This window comes from Diadema antillarum, unplaced genomic scaffold (assembly GCF_040938485.1).
Source record: "Diadema antillarum isolate AM-2024a unplaced genomic scaffold, OU_Dant_1.0 seq00000693_RagTag, whole genome shotgun sequence".
NCBI lineage: Eukaryota > Metazoa > Echinodermata > Echinoidea > Diadematoida > Diadematidae > Diadema > Diadema antillarum.
The window spans coordinates 1411328-1434000 of NW_027271598.1; the positions used below are offsets into that span (position 1 = coordinate 1411328).

Consider the following 22673-nt stretch of genomic DNA (forward strand, 5'->3'; position numbering starts at 1 on the left):
AATGTGTTGGTCTCGTAGGCCTTCCCCCATCTCACTAGACGGCGATTCCGCTGCGATCATCAACCCCCATCTCACCAGACCGCGATTCCGCTACGATCATCAAAAATCGACAAAGCGCGGCGAATCGCCGTCTAGTGAGATGGGGGTACCCTAGTGTCGAACTCATGTGCTGTACGACTCAAAGGCTGTATTGAATTCGTGGGCTGTATGACTCATGGGCTGTATCACTCCTGGGCTCTATGATTCGTGGGTGTCGATCTCGTGACGTGCAGTCATATCAACTGTCCTTCCCTGTCATTCACGTGAGATTTCGTCTTCTACGATATCTTGCTAACTGACTCCACGTAGGACATCGTGAGTGGCAGATCAGAACGTTTCTTATTTGTATTCTCTAGAAACTGATTAAAAAGTGTGGGTTTTTTTCCATAGAAATGATGTTCTCTCATCGTTAGATATTCTGTTATTATTCTGTTGACTGTTAAATTCCCTGCTATAGGTTTTCTTCTTTTTTAGGTTTATCAAAACTGTGTGTATGGTGAAACCACCACATCATTCCATAACTTAAGTTGAACTGTTGAAAGCAATCTTAATGATGTCAACAATAATTTAATGGTAAAATTTTTGTATTAACGTGTCATTAAACATTTTGATAAATAAAAACAATGAAATGTTGCTACTGAAATAAAAAATGATTAAATTAATTGTGTCATACACTCTGGCTTTCATGACAGTTAGAATGGACACTGTCCTTTGGAGTCATTAGTTTGTCCACAGGCTGCCCACGGGGTCTTCCAGTCGCAAAAGGTGACAAAAATATAATCTGTCGAAAGTGGAAATATAAGATACCATCTAGCATGACTCTGAGGTTTTGTAAGGTTGATCGAGCACTCATTATTTCAAAATGTGATGAACTGATATATTTATTCTCCGTTTTATTTTATTTTGTTTAAGATTCATCTGAATGAACAAACTGAATCATTTGAGGCATACATGGTATACCATTTAGTATGAATCTGAGGTTATGTAAAGTTGAATGAGCACTCATTATTTCAGAGTGTGATGAACTGATATATTTATTCTCCCTTTTATTTTCTTGTTTAAAATTCACCTGAATGAACAAACTGAATCATTTGAGGCATACATGGTATACTGTAGTCATAGTATACCTGGAATTCGAGTGATACGCTATCAATTATGATTTTACAGCGTCTGATTTCATATACACAATCATCCTAATTTAGAAGGATCATTAAAGTTTGTATAAGTCAAGGTCGAGTGAGGCAGTTATTTATCGAGATTATGAACATGGCTTTCAATGTGGAATTATTTTACGTACGCTAAAGGCACAAATCTAGTGGCACTGCGTAGTCTTAATAATTTTGTATGATTGCTTGTAAATAGACTTGTAGTTATCGTACTTTTCTTAACAATGCAAGACTTGAATATTTTGTACAGACAGCTGTATATCATCGACCTTTGTATGTGTTAAACCGTTGAAGACGAGTCCCGAGAATACTCGGGCAGTTGTCTATGAGAAATGCGTGTTATAGCAAAATTAATCAACTGTCTTGATTGTTCCACTGAGAACGGAACCGCTTAGGTATTTCACACGCTACTGAAATCTACTGTCAAAAACGGAGCATTCTACATTTGATACGTAAGATGCTGAGTGCAGCCGCACCTTTAATTGACGCCGCATAATTTCGCCCTGTCAAATGGTAATTATTCATGGTGGTATTTGCGTAATTCGTAAAGCTTAACCGTTGCATTGTCCTTTCTAATATCCGACTTAGCCTGGTGGATGAGGTTGCTTAGCAACAGTTCGTAACAAGTCTCGGGTCTCGATCGCTCAAAGTTGCTTTGTCATTTGACTATAGTGACTCAGAACGGTAACGAGTATGAGTATCTCATTGTCTCAACCTAAAGTTATTGGATAAATATATTTAAAAATATATATTTTTGGAGCTCAATCTTGAAACTTGTCGATTTTTGTTGACACTCAAGCATGCTAATATCTTTAAAAAAAATAGGAGGTCACTGGGAAAATATATGATATAAATATATGTTCGTGAACAGTTTCAAAATTGCTCATTCTGACACTATACTGCCTTTGGAAGCATCTGATGTGGTACTGTAAGTCATTTCATTCAGATACTCGTGGCATCAAACGAATATATTATGCAACCAATTTCGTCATATCAGACACACTAGTGTGGTATAGGACGAGGTAGTATGATCTTTTCAGATAAACTGTAGACATTGCTAGATAATACTCTAGATACCAGAATATCGTGATATTTGTCATCCGATCATGTCAGTACAGACTGTGCACGAATGGCATGCCAGGCTAGGAAATCTTCCCAGAGCCAGATGGCATGAATTTTGAAGTCGATAGAAAACTGTCATTGTCGACCCTGAGGAAGACGTATGTATTCGTCGAAGATTTGGTCTGAATAAATACCACTGTTGGACTGAAATGCATTACCACCCTACTTCTTCATCTTTTCTATACTGATACCAACACGCGGACTACGAGCCTCATATATGTAATATAAATTTATATATATATTGACAGCAAATCTTGCACATATAGACGTGGCTGGTGTTGGGTAGCACCCCTTGAAGCTTTCGGGCGAAATGCGCTTCTTCAGGATCCACACAGTCAATGACAACAACGTATAGGCAAAATCAACCTAGATATAAAATCATACTAAACTTAATTAACCTTCAATATTATACATTTCAAAATATACTCAACATATCAATAAATACAAAACATACCTCAATACAGCGCATTTTATAACAAAAAAAAAAAACCCAACATACTATTATCAAATACAATCTCAGAGCAAAACTTACTGTGTTGGTGCTGAGTGTGGTTTTGTAATGTTGTCTGTGTGAAAGTTATGGTCGGGTGTATCTTATATGTGTTTGTGTATATGAGGGGGGGGGGGGGGGCGTTTCTGTACTGAGACTCGTTCTCATTTAATCAATCATAAACTACCAATACTCAAATTTTTTCACCATCCAACAATATAAAAAAACCTTCCAATTTACAATTACTATTTCTACATATTATTGCACTTCTTATAATACATACGAACATACTCATCCGCGTACATAAATAATTCATACACATAGATTTATTTATCCAAATACTTACATACATACATACAAACATACATCTATTTATCCAAATACATACATACATACACAGCCACGCCTATATGTGCAAGATTTGCTGTCAATAGATTTACTGTCCTTGCACCGCACCGCCATGTTGTGGTTAAGTCCTTTGATGTCAGTATATATATATATATATATATATATATATATATATGTATATATATATCATATATATTGAGAAAGGGCGAATCGTTCGAAAATTTGTGTGTCGTAATAAACTTGGTAATGACAGCAAGACTTTGGTTTCTGTTTTATCATAATAATATAAATTATATAATATATGTTTATAATTGAGGCATTGAATACAGTATAAGTGTTGAGTAGACTTTTGTTTATTTCATTTGTTTGTTTGTTGTTGTGTCTTTTTTCCTTCATGATTAAGGCTACGTAAAGAACTTTACTTGCAGGTTTACTTTTGAACTTTGTAATTTGCTATTCTCTTTTGAATTCTTTCTGAATCGCTTGCATGTAGTCCATCTTGTCTTGTGTGTCCAAGATAGCTTAACTCAATTTGAGTATGAGAGGAGACGATGAGGGGATCCCCTTTAAATAAGAAAAAAAATAATAACTCATACACCCGTCTTTTGTATCGTAAGTTGGACAGTAAACAAGAGAAGATGATATTTACATAATGTGTTTGACGGGACCAGACATTCGTCACCAGCGGACGCATTTAATGATAAAAATCGATAGGCATCGTTCGTGAACAAATAAAAAAAGATAATTTAAAAGCATTTGATAATGGGTGAAGAGGATGATGGGATGGGAAGGTGATGCAACAAATACTATTGCCTCTCACCAACAATGAAAGCAAAACAAATTTAAAAAAAAAAACCCGCAAAAATCTGACGTACTTGTTTAAAGGGATGGTACAGTATTTGTTGAGATGAGAATTGGGTTTTTCAACTTTTTGTAAGAAATAATCCAATCTCAGTCTCTTTATTCATTTAAACATAAACTTAAACTAGTTTTTCTGAATTCATATCTATAGCTATTCTTCAATCCTCCTCGATATTCTCTGTTCATACTTCACATTACTAACATTATCGATTATGTAACATGTGCCTCGCTCGTGATTTCTGTATTATCTCCTGAACTTCCTTTGTACACATTTGGTATCTCTGCTATTGTACACTGCATCTGACTTGTACCTCGCTCGGGTGATCACGCAACACTCAAGAAGTCTGTGCCGCGGACATTGTTTTCATTGTTTTCTTTTTTCTTTTTCTTTTTACTTTTTGGCGTTTATATTTCTCCAATTCAGAAATTGTCATTCCTTTAATTACATACCCAAGTAAGAAATAATCTCACATCCGCATCTGGGAATCTACACCCTACAAGCAATGCTTCTATGTAGATTCCTCATATTTCACATGTTTTATTGTCTTATAAGCTGTACGTGACAATTCATCCAGGCTTTTGTATCGTGATGTCTATGTTTTATGTATTTGTTGAAATGTGGAATATGGAACAATAAAAAAAAAACAAAAACAAATATCAAGAAAACACTAATGACACAGTACAGAGCATAACATTTTAAGAGGAATTCAAAGTTGTTTTCATGAAAATCGGGTTTGGAATCACTGAAATATCCAAAAATAAAGTAAAACAAAGCAATGGTAATAAAGTGTCGGTCCCACACTTTATCAGAATTGCTCTTTTTTGGATATCTCAGCAATCTCAGAACCAATTTTCATCAAATAAAAGTTGAAATCCTCATAGAATTACATGCTATTTCATATTTCATAGGAGGTTTCTCATTATCTATAACCAAAAAAATATTAGAAACCTGAAATTAGGTCTCAACCAAAACTATACGATCCCATAACAAGCTATAGTCATAAGGTTACAATCGTTTGCAGCGTTAAAGACATCACATGCAGCACCTTATACGAATACCATGACGTCAAGAACCTGTTGATTTTACAAAACGTACCAAAACACGTCTTTTCTTCGCCCATTTGGACAGTCACAGGTGTGATACATTGCGTATGGATATAAGTGATATAAATTCTGCCTTATTCGATTTTCTTTTTAAGAACTGTTCATTGGAAGGATCACAAAAGGCAAGTACACTTTAAACTGAATCACATGAGAAGTAAAATGTAAATCGGTCTTTCTTACGACAAATGGTCAATACGATATAGGCCTACGTCAATAATTATGCGGACACAAAGACAAAGATAACATAAAAATTGGACACAAATTGACACGGCTTTTATTCACCCATTTGGACAGTCACTATAGGTGTGATACATGTGTATGCACATGATATAAATTCTGCCTTATGTGATTTCCTTTTTAAGAATTGTTCATCAAAGGATCACCAAAGGCAAGTACACTTTAAACTGAATCACAAAGAAGTAAAATGTGAATCGGTCTTTCTTACGAAGAATCGTCAATACGATATATGTCAATTATGTGGGCACAAAAACAGAAATAAGATAAAATTTGGACACAAATAGACTAAAGAAGAGGAAAGCCCCCCCCCCCCAAAAAAAAAAAAAAAAATAATAATAAATGAATAGATTAAAAAATACGCGTATGGCTCATGAAAAATAAACTTTTGGATTAGCTTTCGATACGGTAACTCTTTCAAATGTTACACCAATTTAGTACACTTTTATATCTTCCGTCACCAAACCAATGATTTCAACATGAGATGGGTCCCACCATATCACTCTATAATTCAAGATAGATTCCTGTCACGAACTTCGTATTATTACGACTCTCTCTTTGAACAACATCAATGAAATATAGCTTGTGATATATATCCAGACCAAGTTTGTAAAACTCGAATGTAGAACATTAGGTTAGTTCATAAGTGCATAAATTATATAATTACATAATATACAATCTCATGGTACTTTGTAATGTGTGCCTCTCATAAATTGGAGAATTTGGATGTTGTATCAAACGTGCAAATGGTTGAAAAATGAACCGAGCGTTTAGTGTTTTCTGTCCTGTTCGGACTAATGACGTGTTTTGTAACTTTACGTGTTGAACTGAGTGGTATTTGATACATGGCTCTTTCAAAAGTTTCTCATTATTCTTCGATCAGACATTTTTACGATACCAGCATTTTACCGCGCCATAAAAATCAGACTGACGTCCGGCGATGCTGCATGCAGCCCGTATTTGCTTTGGCTTTCTAGTTATTAAATGTTTGCACTGGCTAAAAGCCCCGAATCCCACCACTAGTACCATTCACTCTGGGAATATCAAACTAAAAGAAACAATAACAACAACAAAACCATGTAGGTTTGTGTATAGCATCGTCAAACTCCAAGACGATACGCCTTTAACATTACATGACTGGTTGTTAATATTCCTAGATTTGCACCTTGGCAAAGAGACGAATAAAACATGTGCAATGATATAGAGAACAAATTCCGAGAAGACGAAGGGAAAAGTGAGCTTTATTTTGTCCCAGACTGTAGTGCGGTCTCTAGAAAACTGCCATAAAGCAGCACTTGTATGATTAAAAGAGCGGCAGTGAGGGGATTTTTACTATCTCGAAAACAGAGCGGATACGCAAGCTCTGTCATCATCCGAAACTATAGATAACTACATGTTGTTGGGTTGTTGCTGTTTTTTGCATTTGTTATGTGTGTGTGTGTGTGTGTGTGTGTGTGTGTGTGTGTACAAAAAGTATAAAGAATAAGGACATGACTCATTGCCACTTGGGCAAAATTAAAGATAGTATTACATAAAAATTGGCAAAACATTAGATCTTATGGAATTACAATACAATAACAAATTATACAATACAATAAAAACAACAGAAACGCAGGTATAACAGTTTACTGTCAAGGTGAATAGGCCTACGATGCTTGTCACGCAAGTTATCAATGTCAGACATATCGACATGGAAAGTATGCAACTTCGATATCAAGTGTAGATGCTTTTACCTGTTCTACGCCCTTGATGAGTTATGTGTGCCACCACTTGATCCACTCACGTCTAAGCTTTTGGGGGAAAAATGTTACCAAATATCCCCCTACCACACCCAGCATCCCCCCCCCCCCCCCCACACACACCTACAAACAAACACAACATGACAGTAAATGAGGCATGACAGTCCTCTGATAGTTATCTCACTTTAGAAACCATGTTTCGTCAATCTGTACATGGAGAGGGAGTCAAGAGCAATCCTTTCATTTACCTCCCTCTTGTGATTTGTACCTACGCACTCCCTTTGTAACGCCATCACTCGAAAATGATTAGGTGTTACTCCGTAAACTGGATAGAATGAGCCGTGTTCACCGTGTACGTCTCTCAACTGGCCATAAAAGTGGACAGTCGAGGCAGGGAGGTGTTACAGAGATGGAGTGGAACTCTTAGTGATTCATGCAAATACATGTTTGGGTTCAAGGCGTTATAATGGGATGTCTAGCATTCCACTACGCTTTGAAGTCATGCTCGGCACCGCTCTAATTGCAAGACGAAGTTCGGAGACGAAGAACGCATTTCACCTTTCGTTGAATTACAAGCTTTATTTCACCGTAAAATTTTAAATGAAATACTCGAATTGATTTAGAATAGTTTAGGAAAGAATTCAATGTTATAAACATGTATTTCTAGTTTCTTCGTAATGCGCAAATCAAAATGAAATGAAAATTAGGCCCTCTTAAAAACCTAACATTTTTCTATAATGCGTACATTTCTGCATGTCAGTTTTCTATCTTTTAAACTGGTATATTCTGATCTTTCAAATAAAAGTATTCCGCTAAAGCGTGTTCCAGCGTGCTTTTGAATTATTTGCTGTTAAAATTGTCAGTTTTACACTGCATATTGATTCGCTGCTCCAATTCAAGGTACACAAAATCATTGTTGCCGTCACATTGAAAGAGAGAGCGAATTGCAATAGGGGAAGTATTTCTAGATGTCCCGATTATTGATGCTCTCTTTTGTCAAAGCACATGGGTAATACCTGCAGTTGAACGCATAACTTCTCGGCGGTGCCGCGCATGACTTCAAAGGAGAGCAGCAGTTGTCTCTCCTTCTCTAGCACCTCCCTGCTCGAGGCAGTTAAACGGCTAAACGCCTTCTAGATACCTGCAGAAACAAGATGATTTCATAATAGACGAGCTTGCAAGAAGATCCAGCGTGTAACTCTTCTCTGCTCGTATTCAATATGGCGACCGAGAGTGGCATGGTCTTCCTCTCGATAGATCGGGAGGGGGATCCAGGAAATTATTTAGGCAGTGAGAATGGGCAGAAGATCACTTCCTCGCGGGATCATGAAGTGGAAATGAGTGACAGAGATCAACCCCAACAGAATGCCCCAAATTGGTTGGTGGCGATGTACAGCAATATTCCCGATTTGATCGGTTTATCGGGAGTGAAATACGTCTGCAGGCCGAGGGAGAAAAGAACCAGACGGTGAGAGTAAACGGCAAAACGGTTTTTTATTTATTATATAGAAGCCGCAATAGATTTGAAGATTTGTAATGATAATAGTGACATTACACGGTTCGATGTACTTGAATAGTACAGGTCTCTATTCCCTTTTCTATTTAGGCATTATTAGTAGGATGCCATTTTGTAAAAGTTATTTTACAAGGTCAACTATTTAAAGCCTGTCTTTTAATTAAAAAAAAAGTTAAGCAAAAGAAAGCGCGATGCCATGTACATTATCCATTTAGGCGTTTATTACTAGAATGCCATTTTAAGAGATTTAATACAGCGGAATGAGCCCAAGGACATGAATGGGTTTGCTCGCTTCGAACTACATGTATTAGTACATTTTTTGTGACTCGTCAGTACAGAATACTTTATACAGACGCTTAAAATTTCTGTAAGAAGATGCAGCAACTTAATGCAGCTTATCAGATTATGAAAACGCCACAATGAATACAATTTTTTTCTTTTCTTGCATCCTGTTATAATCTGTGTATCTTGTGTTCTGTTTTTAGTTATTTGTTTGTAATTTGTTTCGTCCTGTCAGGTATGGTTGGCTTGTTATTCTTTCCTGTGCAATGATGGTGATGACGGTGCATGTAGGATTCAGAATATGGTACTTCTACTCCCGGCCTTCGACTGTGGACATAGGTATCACTTATGCCGACGAGCTAGTTTTTCCAAAGATCATCATTTGCAATCATAACAGGTTCATGTGAGCATCATTCTTTTTCTCTCCTTTTTTTTTTACATTTTGTGTCGAACAATATTTTTGCGTTCTGCATTCTTTTTTTTATCCGCTTTTGAACCATCTAAGAACCTATATTATCCACTTGTGTGTACGTTTCATCATGTTTTGTTGCTTTAGCTTGATTTGTTACCATGTAACGTCGTATTGTTTTAATTCACTCTATAAACAGGCTTATGAATTTCTTCCGACCCGATGTCGTTAAATTTGTAACTACTCATGAGTAGTTGATATTTCCCCCCTTTTTTTTGTTATGAGGAAAATTACTTGAATTGATTTAATTTGTAGTGTGATGATACTACCCTTCATGTGTGAGAGTAACAATTTGAGGGAATGTGTGCTTTTCATAAAAGTGAGATTTGTAGTGTTTTCTGTATGATTATATCGTTCTACCATCCTGACTTTAATCATTGCTGTAGTCTTCCCGTCTAGCGATGGTGGCATTTTGGACCTATTTCAAAACATTAGGAATTCGCACGGCTTTCCAAAATTTCTTCAAACTTCGCCGAAGTTTTAATGAAATCCACATATCTGCAGTGAATTCCCTCGGTCTTTGAACTCCTAGGTTTCTGTTACGCTCCGGATAAATATCGTTTCAGGTGTTTATCACTGCATTGCTAAAAGGCAACTACCAACTCGCTTATTCGTTATACTATACCGAGCCACTGAAAGCGTTGCTTTCCATTCTCTTGAAATTTTAGGAGGTCAAGGACGGAACAATTGCCGGCTATAGACATCCTTCTCAGAGATTTCGCACACTCAGAGAAACCTTTCATCAATGCAACACGAAATCTAACTGAGGAAGAAAGACAGGAATTACGCGGAATGAACACGACTGAGCTTTATCTGGACCTCGCACATCAGGCGAATGACACATTCTTAATGTAAGTGATCACTGATCAGTGTATCTTTATAGAAACATCGAGGTGAGAATATGGTCAAGTGTTGTCCAACATACTTCAAACATCTAATTTTTGAAGTCAAGCGAACATCCTTGGGGACGCTGTTAGGGATTCAAGGAAGAACAATTCAAATACAGGAAGCGTGCACTAAGCTTCCAGGGCTTCCGAGTCCAGTTATTTTAGGTAGGTAAATTATGCAGCAGTCACACAGTACAATCATTATGTCCGACTAGTTATACACAAGTCATAAATATTACATATGCAAATAGCATGACCCAAAATTGAGTCTGTTGATGTTTGTATCATGTAGGATTACATGGGCTGGTAGTGGGCTCAACGTTGCCAACGTGACATCCATACTGACTGCCAGTGGCGTGTGCTTCCAACTCAACGCCGACCCAGACCCAACAAAGGTTCTAAAAACAAAAGTAGCTGGTAAGAACAAAAAAAATATACGGTAAGAAATGTCTCTCAGTCTGCGCTGTCTTCCACAAACCCGGTGGAGCTGCAACAATGCCTATCAAAATTATGGTTGCTGTTCGTTATTCCGAAGGTTCGTTATTCCGAAGGTTAATCCGAAACACACAAATTCCCTATACCTAGAGGTTCGTTAATCCGAAAATGAAAAAGGGTTCGTTAATCCGAACATTTGTGGCGTTATTCCGAAGGTTCGTTATTCCGAAGGTTCGTTAATCCGAAAATGAAATAGGGTTCGTTATTCCGAAGGTTCGTTGATCCGAAATGATAAGGGTCCGTAACGAACCTTCGGAATAACGAGCTTTGTTTCATTTTCGGATTAACAAACCTTCGGAATAACGAACCTTATTTCATTTTCGGATTAATGAACCTTCGGAATAACAAACCTTATCACATTTTCGGATTAACGAATCTTAGGTATAACGAATCTTCGGAATAACGAACCTTCGGACTAATGAACCTTCGGAATAACGAACCTTCGGAATAACGAGCTGTACCCAAAATTATCACCTTGCTGAGGCTATACAAGCAGGTGCACTATAGGCGAGCCTAGTCTGAACATAATTCATCGCGCTATACAGCGTTTCGTTCGTCATCTTCAGAAGGTTGATAAAGTGCTTGCAGATAAAGAATGGAACTTTGAGTTATATTGATCATAACCCACAGGAACTGATATCATCACAGTTGACATTGGATGGTTTCTATGAAGGAAGTCACACATTTCCGCGAAAATTAACATGTAGAATAGATACTGTAAGCTTGCAAGTAATCAATGGAGGAAATTTTGCTGTCATCACTGCATTACATGTATTAATGAAATACTCGTATATTGTGATTGGTCTACATAACGTCATGTAACCACAAGCATTTGCTAAATATGATGTTGATGACGCTGAAAACAAAATTTCACTTGAAAATATATATTACACGCTTTACTGTCATGGCACTCAGAAAGTGCACTATATGCCATGATTTTGTCGTCATGCATTTTCTATCTATGCAATCTATACTATCTGTCGTCTGCGCTGCAATATGTAAACATTCTATTGATAACTTTACTATCATTTTTAAAGATTCTTCGTAGGGGTATGAAACAGAGTATTATAGCATGTACTTTTTCGAACAACTATTGAATTTGCAGACTCCTCGGGGACAGTAGTTGCATTTTTTTTTCTACAGAAATACGCCCTCAGCAAATAGTGTTATTCCTGCCCCCTCGAAATCCATAATTTTGATTATAGGGCCTCTCAGTCTATTATATTATTTTTGTCACCTACAGATCTCTTGCACATGATAAACACTTTCTATACGTGTACACGACACGCCAGCAGAAACTGGTTGCGATGTCAATTTATTCAAATAAACTGGCTGGTGTCTTGAACCGGAAATCTGCCTGACAAGAAATATCTCCATCAGCAACGATGTTTGGTTTATAGTTTTTTTTTTTTTAAGTTATTGATTGATTCAGTCTGTTTGAAAGATAAGATTTTAAAGTGCCTGGGTGCCTAGATATATGCTTCAGTCATAATGTATATCTGTACTCATATAACTGTGCTTTCACACGTACCGAGAGTGCTTCATTTGAATGCTGAATTGAAAACACGATTGCAATCGAATCATCGCTCGTTCACACGGCAGAGGTAAGCTTCACGGCTTCTGCGATTTTGAATTTCAGAGCGAGGACTCGGAGGTTCGGCTTCTTTCCAAGTTCCCATCAAACACTCTTGGACCGTCTTTCTGCTGGAGTGTGGAAGGTCACAGTAATATCCGCCCCCAAACACGATTGGATTTCAGTTATGTTCACACAGTCTTTTTGTTGCTTAATTCTGGCGAAACGTGATTGGAAAACATCTCTGGACCGTCACTTGAAACACGATTGAAATTACCTTTGGAATCAGCCTCGGCGATTCTAGTTTGCATTCACGACTCTAGTGATGCTTCATTACACTCGTGTTTCAAATTAAGCAAGCTAGTGAGCTAGGTTAATCTGTTCCCATCTTATACATAAATACAGTACATACTCACGTGGTCATATTCTGACAACGTATGTGAATGTATTTGATGTTCAAAGGACAGACCAATGGAATGAGACTGATATTGGATACCAAGCAGAGTTGAATATTACTACGGATCGGTGTCAAGATTCGCCGCGGGATTTGACCTGTACCTGTTGCCACAGGACGAGACAGAAAGCAACAATGCAGTAGTGGGTTTGAACATCAATCCGGGCACTCTGAGCTCTATCGGTATCACCAGCAAGCGGGTAAGTCAAATCTGAAAAAAAGAAAGCCCACATGCCGTATTTCACACACTAAACTTCAATACATTGAAGGTACTTATCCACATCTTTCTCTCTGTCTCTCTTTCTCTCTCTGTTCTATATAAAACATCTGTCTGTCTCTCTTTCTCTCTATTATATATGATAATAAGAATAATATATATATATATATAGAGAGAGAGAGAGAGACATAGATATACTTACATTTCTATCTATGTGACTGTACACTGTACAGAATGTACCTATGTAAATGTGCCGACGTACCTCGAGTCTGAAATTGCCTGACACACTGACACACAGCCAAATGGAAAAGAGTGCCAACTTTCCTTCATGCATTCAAATACTAGTACAAAGGTATCGGCTGACTCGAAGTTACCGAGTCAAATATCGAGTTAGTCGCAACAAAAATCGAGTCGCTTTCACCTGAAATACATGTACATGGCAATTTAATCGCCTAATTCTAAGTGGCCGAGTCATCCTTGGATCTAAAATAACGGAGCACACATAGACAGCACATTATGTGTCTGGCACTACCCACAATTCCAATGCGCTTTCCTCGTTCTTTGCTCAGTAACGCTTCTGTTTAGGCCAAGATATCAGTTCAGATAGGGAGTCAAAAGAAGTGTTGTGCAGATTTGCTTTCGTGTGCCACAGTATAAATGAGTGAAGTTCATAGATAACGCCAAAGCATTACAATAATTATCGTTGGGGTGTGTTCAGTATTTTTGTCTGGTGTATGTTTGTGTAATTCTCTCACTTTAATCAATGAACGAGGTCCAGATGGTTGTGATGACAGCAGGTAGATTATGAGGACTATAATACATAGCTACATATGTACGCCCCCTTCTTAATTTAACCATGACTCGTGAAATAGAAGCGATCCGCAATTAAAAACGTGATAACCCTCACGTGCACAAACATAAGTATGCTAGACTTTTGTTAACTATTCTACATTAATTATATTTTCATGTAATGCCCCAGCATCAATAATAATTCAGTGTGAAATGCAAGCAAATTCTGGATTAGGCCCACGTTAAAGTAGACAACAACACACACCAGAAAGACATGAATAGCCTCAAGTACACACATATATTCATGTAATGATGGCATAAACATGTCTAGAAAAAACAAACAAGTGAGTAAAGTCGGAAAAAATGAATTTCGACTTTGATCAAGGGAGGCCAATATCGCTGAAGATGAAGCGACTTCTCCAGCTTCAACGACTTCAACTCATGCAAAGAATAATGTACGCTTACAATGTTTGTTTGTTTGTTTGTTTGTTTGTTTGTTTTTTCATTTTCGTACATCATAAACATTTCCATTTCTCTCTCCATCATCACATTTTCAATCCTTCCAGTCGAACTATTTACGGCCTCCGTATGGAGTGTGTGGCAAGCACGAGCTCAAGTATTTCGATACGTACTCCCGCACGAAATGTCAACTGGAGTGCCAGACCGACCTTGTGTTGGAAAAATGTCGCTGCAAACCTCCGTTTATGCCGGGTAAGAAAGTCAGGGGGTATCTCGAGAGATGGCATCAAAGTTTGACTTAATCACTATATTCCAGACATTGTTGCAAAAAGAAGTGAGGGGATGAGGTCCATTATATAGGCTGTCGACGAATATGTAATAGTGTGTAAAGAATTACCTGACATCTCAAGCAAGTGTCTGGATTGTTTGTGAGATCCTGTGTTTGTAGAAGTGCGAGTGATGAAATAAAGTCATGACATTCGACAAGCCGTGCTGCGTAATAATAATGGTATTATTATCTTTGTCACTCACACAAACTTTGCCAGACTCTTACAAACCTATGTCAACCATGATATTGAATTGGATTTATTTTTGATATTTCACAAGAGCAAAATATACATATCACAAGGAAAATACAATATCATTGCAGTATAACCATAATATGGTTTCTAGTTTCAAGTAATGTTATACATATTTGCAATAAAAATTATATAATACAACATTGTTATCACAATTTGATTATAGCTAGTTACAACGTATTATATGTGATAGGAAATGATAACATGAATATCATAATCTGTCAGACACACCGGACCCGATGTTTGGAATTCTCTTCCTTCTGAAATTCGAAGTTTAAAGTCCATGTATTCTTTTAGGAAGGCTGTAAAAACAATGTTGTTATCTGAATATCAGTAATTCCATTGCCATTGTTATATATACGAAATTCTTTCGTACAAATATCGACACAATTTATCTATTATGTAATGATGATTATGTAACCGACCATGATCTGTATCAACTGTCCACCTGCATACCTCGGTGAGGAAATATTTTGTCATGTCTTGCTAATCAGTGATACAGGTGACTTTACTTTGTATAAACCTTTAGTGAAAGCAGACAAACCTCTCCTTTCCCCTTCTCCTTTCAACTATCCTATCTCTATGCAAGTCATGCCTCCCTCCTATTCTCCTTCCGATGTACATTATAATATTATGTTATGCTACGGGGGCTGCACGCAAATCAAGCTACGCTTATGCTGTAGCCCCTCTGTTTTATTCATTGTAGTATGTTTTGTTGTGCTTTTGCTGTACATTGTACACAGGCAATGAACAAGAAAATACTTATATATATTATCATATTTATGTTTGTACATGAATGTGTATATGTACAATGATGATACAGAAACCAATAAATCAAATCAAATCAAATCAAATCAAATAATATATCATCATATAATATAATATAATAAATGTAATATAATATAATATAATACAATATAATAATATAATATGATATGATATAATATATGATGTAATATAATTTGAGAATAATAGAATTAGCAAAATAGAATGAAATGTAATATAAACGTATAATGGACTTATAAAAAAGCCGGAAATCAAACACTGATAAAAAGAGTGATAATCAAAGGATCATGCGTATTAAATACGGAAAAAAGTACTTGCTTATTGTACAAAACAAATATGACATCAAAACGAAGTTGGCAAATCATGAAATGTCAGTGTTGATACTCCGATTACGTTATCTCTTGGACCTCAATTCTATTTAAGTCGCATCTCATATCTAGCAGGGTATATTGAAACAAACAAACTGACAAATTCATAGAAATGATCATCACAAAATAACCCACAAAACACTATCTTGATGTATCTTTTCAAGTTCATCTTAAAGAAATCAACATATTGGAGGAACACGAGGACTGTAAACTATTATAAAAAATGACTTGAACGAGAAACAAAATAAAACAAAATAGGCCACAAAACAAGCAAGTTTACCAACACTACACAATGGAATGTTTATGTAAACAAATGACACAGTTCCTTCAGATGATTTAGTTAATATTAATTCGTAGCAACCCCTTTTTCACATAGACAGAGTCCTCTATTGTCTTTCCAGTAATCAGTGGTAATCAAAAGGTGTGTCTGGTATCTATGACAACATCTTCAAAGAAGCAACTGTTACTCAAAGCTGAAACACACCTACAACAAATCACTGTCACAAATACACAAACAAACACACTCATGCAACATACTCACATACGAGCGCGCGAGCACACACACACACACACACACAGACACAGAAACGTAAACACAAATCCCCTTAACTTCTTTGGATCATTAAAAGGTGCCTCTAAAATTCCATTAAAACTTTCAGACATAAGCCTAGCGAGGACACTGAAGCTGGGAAACATAAGTTTCTTGTGTACAATGTAGTTATTTTGACATTTGCAAGTTTTCTCTCGTTTTTCTCTATAGGACAATTTCCAGTCTGCGATCCTCTTACATACGAAAAATGCGGATATCCAGCTATTGGTAAGTAATAATAGACCCGTTTTAACACTGACATAGTTATTCAGATTCTAAGCAAACCCTCATGACCATACTATACAATCATGGCAATGGATTTGCCAAATCCACGGTAACATCCAGAGTCTTCACTATCATACGTTCATACTTATCATCAGCCCATTCGCTAAATATGGAATACCTGTTTTTATAGGGGTCGAACAGAAGTTGACAACTTAGACCTTAAAAGTAACTACGCAGGAGCGAGATATGTCAAGTGTCGAATGTTAGCCAATCGATGATACGTGTGTACTATGATTCACTCGATGTCACTCTTAATTATTATTATCAATTATTGTATGTTTCTTTGTTTGTTTTTCCTCTGGAATCCAACTCCTCCTACCATTTGATTTTAATTTTCCTTTTTCGTTTTTGCTTTTTCATTTTTTCCCTTTTTCCACTTTTCTTATTCTTCCTTGCTCTTTGAGTTGTTCTTCCTTCTTTCTTTCATGTTAATTGCGATTGCTCTTCTTGGCTTCCTCCTCCTCTTCGTTTTCTTTACACCTTCTTGTCTCTATTCTTCGTCTATTTCATCTTCCTCGTCGTCTTCTTCTCCATGTATCTTCACAGAAAACGTACAACGTCGACTGAACGAATGCGACTGCCCCGTGAACTGCGAAACTCTGGCGTACTCGTATTTGCTTTCCTCGTCCAAGTTTCCTGCTCTCTTTTGGGCCGATATACTGGTGGACAAAGGCATAGTCAAACATTCGGGTCAGGGACGAGTGGACAGGACATTTCTCGAGTAAGTGCCAATCAACAAAGAATGAAATCCCAACCCACTTAGTGATAGGTATGATATTCAAGAAAAGTGGAGGAAAATCAGAGAAATAGGTTGAGAGAGATTATTTTCGTCGACAACCTAGAAAAGCAGCCGCGTTACTAGACATAACACCCTTTGGAAAATGTCTATAACAAGCTAGAAAAGATGCATGGTGCATGTTTGCACGTTTAGATGATAACTTTAGCTGATAAAATTCTGAACAGAACATTGGTGATTATGATTTCGATGCTGACATTGACGGTGGTTATTGTCGTAATGACGGTTGCATTAGTAATACTAATGATAACTATGACACTACCGAGGGAGAGAATGTCTCCTGCACAAAAGATTGAAATTACAAATAAAATACAGTAACTGCATGGAATCCCTGTTTATGGATCATTTCAATTACACGGGGGGGGGGCATTTGCTTGACCTTTGCTTGCTTGTTCGTTTGCTTGATTGCTTGCTTTGTATCTAACACAACTGCTCTGTTCATTTCCGATTCAGGGATAACGTTTGCGCCATCGATATGTACTTCACGAGCATGGAATTGACAACAATTAAGCAACAAGCAGCCTATACCCCCCTTGCCTTGCTCAGTAAGTAGGACCTTCTTATCACTGTTTATACACTGTATATGGTATCAATCCATGTCTGTTTGTTCAACTCAACAAAAATCATTCAAATTCAACTAAAATTGTTTTTGATAATTAAAAAGGGCAGACTTACGAAACACCAAGTGGTGACATGCATCCATAATCAGTTCATCCACTTTATCCACAGCTACTTTATGCTAGCGCACCGCGGGGTACACCATCCGTTCACCTGCACTGATTATAAGAACGCAATAAGTGAGACCCCTTGTTCAATATGTGCATTAGTTTGAATCGAACCACAGAGTAGAGCCGAGGGTACATGGTATAAGTCCACAGATCCAAGAAATAACACAGCCGCTCTACATTACCATTTTTAGCCATTTGAAGGTGCCTTGATGACAGTACATTCAAGATGACAGAGAGTGTGGACCCCAATTAAACCAAAGCACAGTGCTGCATATTTCTGCGTTGTTTTATCAGGCATAGGCAAGGTAGAAGTCACACTGTGATTCTTGTGCTCACAGAAACAGTTGATCGCTGCAATATCGTCATTTGTAAATATATTCAAACCTGATAGGTGACGTTGCAGACATTCCTCTGCTAACATTAGAGGACTAGTAGTTAAATTGTTTGCTTTCACTGGTTTCTTTGATAACGTCAAAACTACTACGTCAACATGATGCCACTATGATTTTTGTGCCGACCTCAAAGAAGTGATGTTTAGATGATTAGGCCTACACCTTTGCTCTCAGTCATAACATCTGACAAAGTGGGGGGGGGGGACGACCTTTCTCTTACGTCGGGTCTTCTTTATTGAACTCACTCCCTCAATTCATTAAGAATAATAATCCTGTTGAAGTATTTAAGAATAATCCCCAGAAGCATTTGTTTGATTTGGTTTATGATAATTGATTATCATTATTTCGTATGTCCTGTTGTCACATGGGCGGACTTAAATAATACTCAATCACACTCGTGCCATTCACTTTAATGTACAATTTAATAAACCATTTGTAGAATATTTACAAGACTGAAATCAAGGAGTTGTGACCAACATAAAATGCAAAATCAAAATTCTGAGTGAGATAAATTAAATTACAATACTCTTATATTCGACAACCATGTGAACGGGACCCTGTCTTGGTCCGGTTCCACCTGTACTTTTGGCTTGACACTTCTTCAGAATAATTATAACAGCTTCACTATTAATTCGTTATCCCTGACAATACACTATCTGCTATCAAGCGCAACACTATATGGTTCACACCACCGTAGTGCTGATCCTGAGATGACCAGCCTGCACGCACGACGGTTTACCGCGGTTATAACACTTGCCTTCAATTACACTGCTTCCGTTTACATCCGGGTTCTGTGTTAACCCGCAACTCTCATGGGGTGTATAAATACCAACATTCGAATTATGTGCACATCATATTCATCCTTTTACCAATTTAACATGACCTTCACCTCTCTACTTCGGCGACACTTCCACGTCATAACCAATCATATCAACAGGGTGTCATGCACCCGCCAGGTTCATCGCTCACCTGCGTTGTCCACAGAGTCACCTTAATTGTCAAACTATTCGCTTCCAGAACATAACTGATTCGTGGGTGGAGCGTCCTTGTATGCGAGGTTGCTGTTCCAGCTCCAAAGTCTCGCGAGGGACCCGCGTTCCGTATTCATTGGCGTCAAAAGTTCTCCCTAGCGAGGGGCGGGCACAGTCGCTCCGCTGCGAATGCGTCGGCCTGGGAGTAGATTCGACCTCAGCCTCGGCGCCATCAATGACCGGTGTAATATAACCAAAATGCCTCTTCTTCTTGTCTACTGGGAGGCTGCAAAGGCTGTTGGAATACGCCTTCTGGCAGCAAACAAAATCTGAACTCAAATCAGCCAGTATACAGGCTGACGGTAAGGTGGACGGACGGCTCCTGGCCGCAAACGGAATTGGGCTTAGACACAAAATTATCTTGCCAACTGGCGCCTGGGTGTGGCAGGTTGGTTTTCTGCCATCACGGAGCTAACTCAATGTTCTCTCGGTGAAATCAAAATGGTGTCTGCCACGAAAAGATCCAACTCTACTGTTAAATTGCTACTCGACTACGACACTCCTTTTCGAGGCATTTGGAATATTTGATACAACTAAAAGGACTTGAACGAAAACACCTATACCGCACTCTCCCGGAACTGGAGCTATTTCCTGTCTTTTCTTTCTACATTAATTGACATGCAAAAATAAATGAACTCCTCTCGGTCATCGATGGCGCGACTTGTAAAACATTTACACCTGTCCTATCACTTTCTCTCTCTCGCTCTCGCTTTCTCTCTCGCTCCCTCACTCGCACTCTTTGTCTCGTTATCCCTACCCGTAAACATGTTTGTCTAGTTGAATGACCGATAGGTGATGTACATGAAACAACCTGGAAATGCATTTTCAATGTGACATTTCACTCCCCCTTTCGAAAAATGCATTTCATAATTAAAAGAAATTACTTATAACACTATCTTTCTCTCTACAGCCGGCTTAGTAGGTCTGCGCCAACATTCTCGCTGCCGCGGATAGCTTCCACACGGAATCTGTAGGGTTGCAAAGCCAGAATCCAACGCATTAGCCTCCCATTTGCAGGGCTAGCCGTGTTCATGTACACTAGTGGGTGGTGGTCTGTTTCTAGCACAAATTGTCTGCCGTACAAGTATGGTTCGAACTTCTTTACTGCCCAAACTACAGCTAAGCACTCACGTTCTATGGTTGAGTATGCTTGTTCTCGTCGAAGCAGTTTTCGGCTCGCGTAGGAGACTGGAAATCGTTCGTCTTGGTGTGTTTGGAGGAGGACTGCTCCTAGTCCAACGTTGGAGGCGTCTGTCCTGAGGATGAAGTCCTGTGACAAATCTGGCAAATGAAGGATAGGGGGGTTAGAAAGTTTTTCCTTCAGTGTTGTGAAGGCCTGCTCTTGGCTCGTTTCCCATTTTACCTTGTTTGGTTCAGCATTTCTGGTCCTGTCTGTGAGTGGTGCGGCGACGGCGGCGTAGTTCGGAATGAACTTTCGGTAGTAGTTCGCCATACCTAGAAAGGATCTGAGCTCTCGTTTGGTCTGAGGCTGACTTACTTCTTGGATGGCTTTGAGTTTTTCAGGGCGGGGTCTTACCTGTCCGTGTTCGATCACGTGTCCTAGGAATTCGACGCTTGTCTGTCCGATGAAGCACTTACTTGGTCTAGCAGTGAGCTTTGCGGCTCGTAGTCGTCTGAAGAGTTCTGTGAGTGTACGTAGGTGTTCTTCCCACGTGGTCGAATAGATGAGGATGTCGTCGATGTAGTTCACCGTTCCTCCGAGTCGGTCTAGCAGTCTCCTCATCAGTCGACTGAAGGAGGCGGGAGCGTTCACTAAGCCGAAGGGCATCATTGTGAACTGAAAGAGACCATCGGGGGTAAGAAAAGCGGTTAGTGGTTTGGATTCGGCAGCCATGGGTACCTGCCAGTATCCTTTGCTGAGATCTATTTTGGTGAAGAACTTTGCATGGGCGACTTTTGTGAAGAGTTCATCTTGATCTGGTATGGGTTCAGCATCAAATACAGTCACTTTATTGAGTTTTCTGAAGTCTACACAAAACCGGTTGCTGCCATCGGGCTTTTTAACCAGTACTATGGGGGAGGCAATGGGGCTTTCTGATGGCTCAATTACTCCGAGCGATAGCATGGTTTTTACCTCTTCTCTGACTGTGTCTCTAAGAGAGTGGGGAATGGGATATGGTTTACTCTTCGGGTGTTCATTTCCTTTGAGTTTGATGTGGTGTTCGCCTAACGTGGTTCGACCGGGAAGATCAGACAGGACGTCTTTGTACTCGTTGAGGAGTTCGTTGACCTGTTCTTTCTGTGGGGAGGAAAGGGCTGAGTTAATTGAGACATCGTCGAGTGACTCTTTCGCCTGAAATGGGAAAGGCTGTAGGAGAGATGTGTTAGTTAGTGGTTGCTGCGTTTCTTCCTCGTCATCATTTTGCTCTTCGCATTCAATCACGGCGGTACAAGCAGCTTCGGCATTTGAAATAGAGGGAACATCATTTCTAGCGTGATACTTTTTCAGAAGATTGATGTGGAACACCTTTGGTTTCCCGTTGAGGTCGATCCTGTAGTCCATGGAGCTGATTTTGGAGATCACGTCAAAGGGGCCCTTCCATTGTAGAAGGAGCTTATTCCTGTCAGTTGGTAGGAGTAGGAGTACCTTGTCTCCGACTTGTAGCTCCCTGTGTTTTGCCTTCTGATTGTAGTATTTTGCATACCTGTTTGCTGATTTCTGAAGTTGAGTGTGGGCGTTGCGGCATGTCTCGTCGATCCTGTTTCGGAGATCAAGTACATAGTGGTAAGTAGACTTGGTCTCACCTGTTTCGGCTTCTCCTGTCCAGAGTTCTCTCAGGATGTCGAGGGGTCCGCGTACCTTCCGGCCGTAAAGAAGCTCGAACGGGGAGAACCCCATGCTCTCTTGTGGTGCT

At 38.7% G+C, this 22673-nt stretch overlaps 1 protein-coding gene across 1 annotated transcript; it reads left to right on the forward strand.

The window, feature by feature from the left end:
• Nucleotides 1-8323: 8323 nt before the first annotated feature.
• Nucleotides 8324-18199, forward strand: LOC139737449 (acid-sensing ion channel 1-like). The gene is made up of 7 exons (XM_071648125.1): nt 8324-8571; nt 10550-10696; nt 12829-12979; nt 14352-14496; nt 16737-16793; nt 17397-17571; nt 18100-18199. Exons 1-7 carry the CDS (start codon nt 8324-8326, stop codon nt 18197-18199), a joined length of 1023 nt encoding a protein of 340 aa, XP_071504226.1.
• The last annotated feature ends 4474 nt before the right edge of the window (nt 18200-22673 follow it).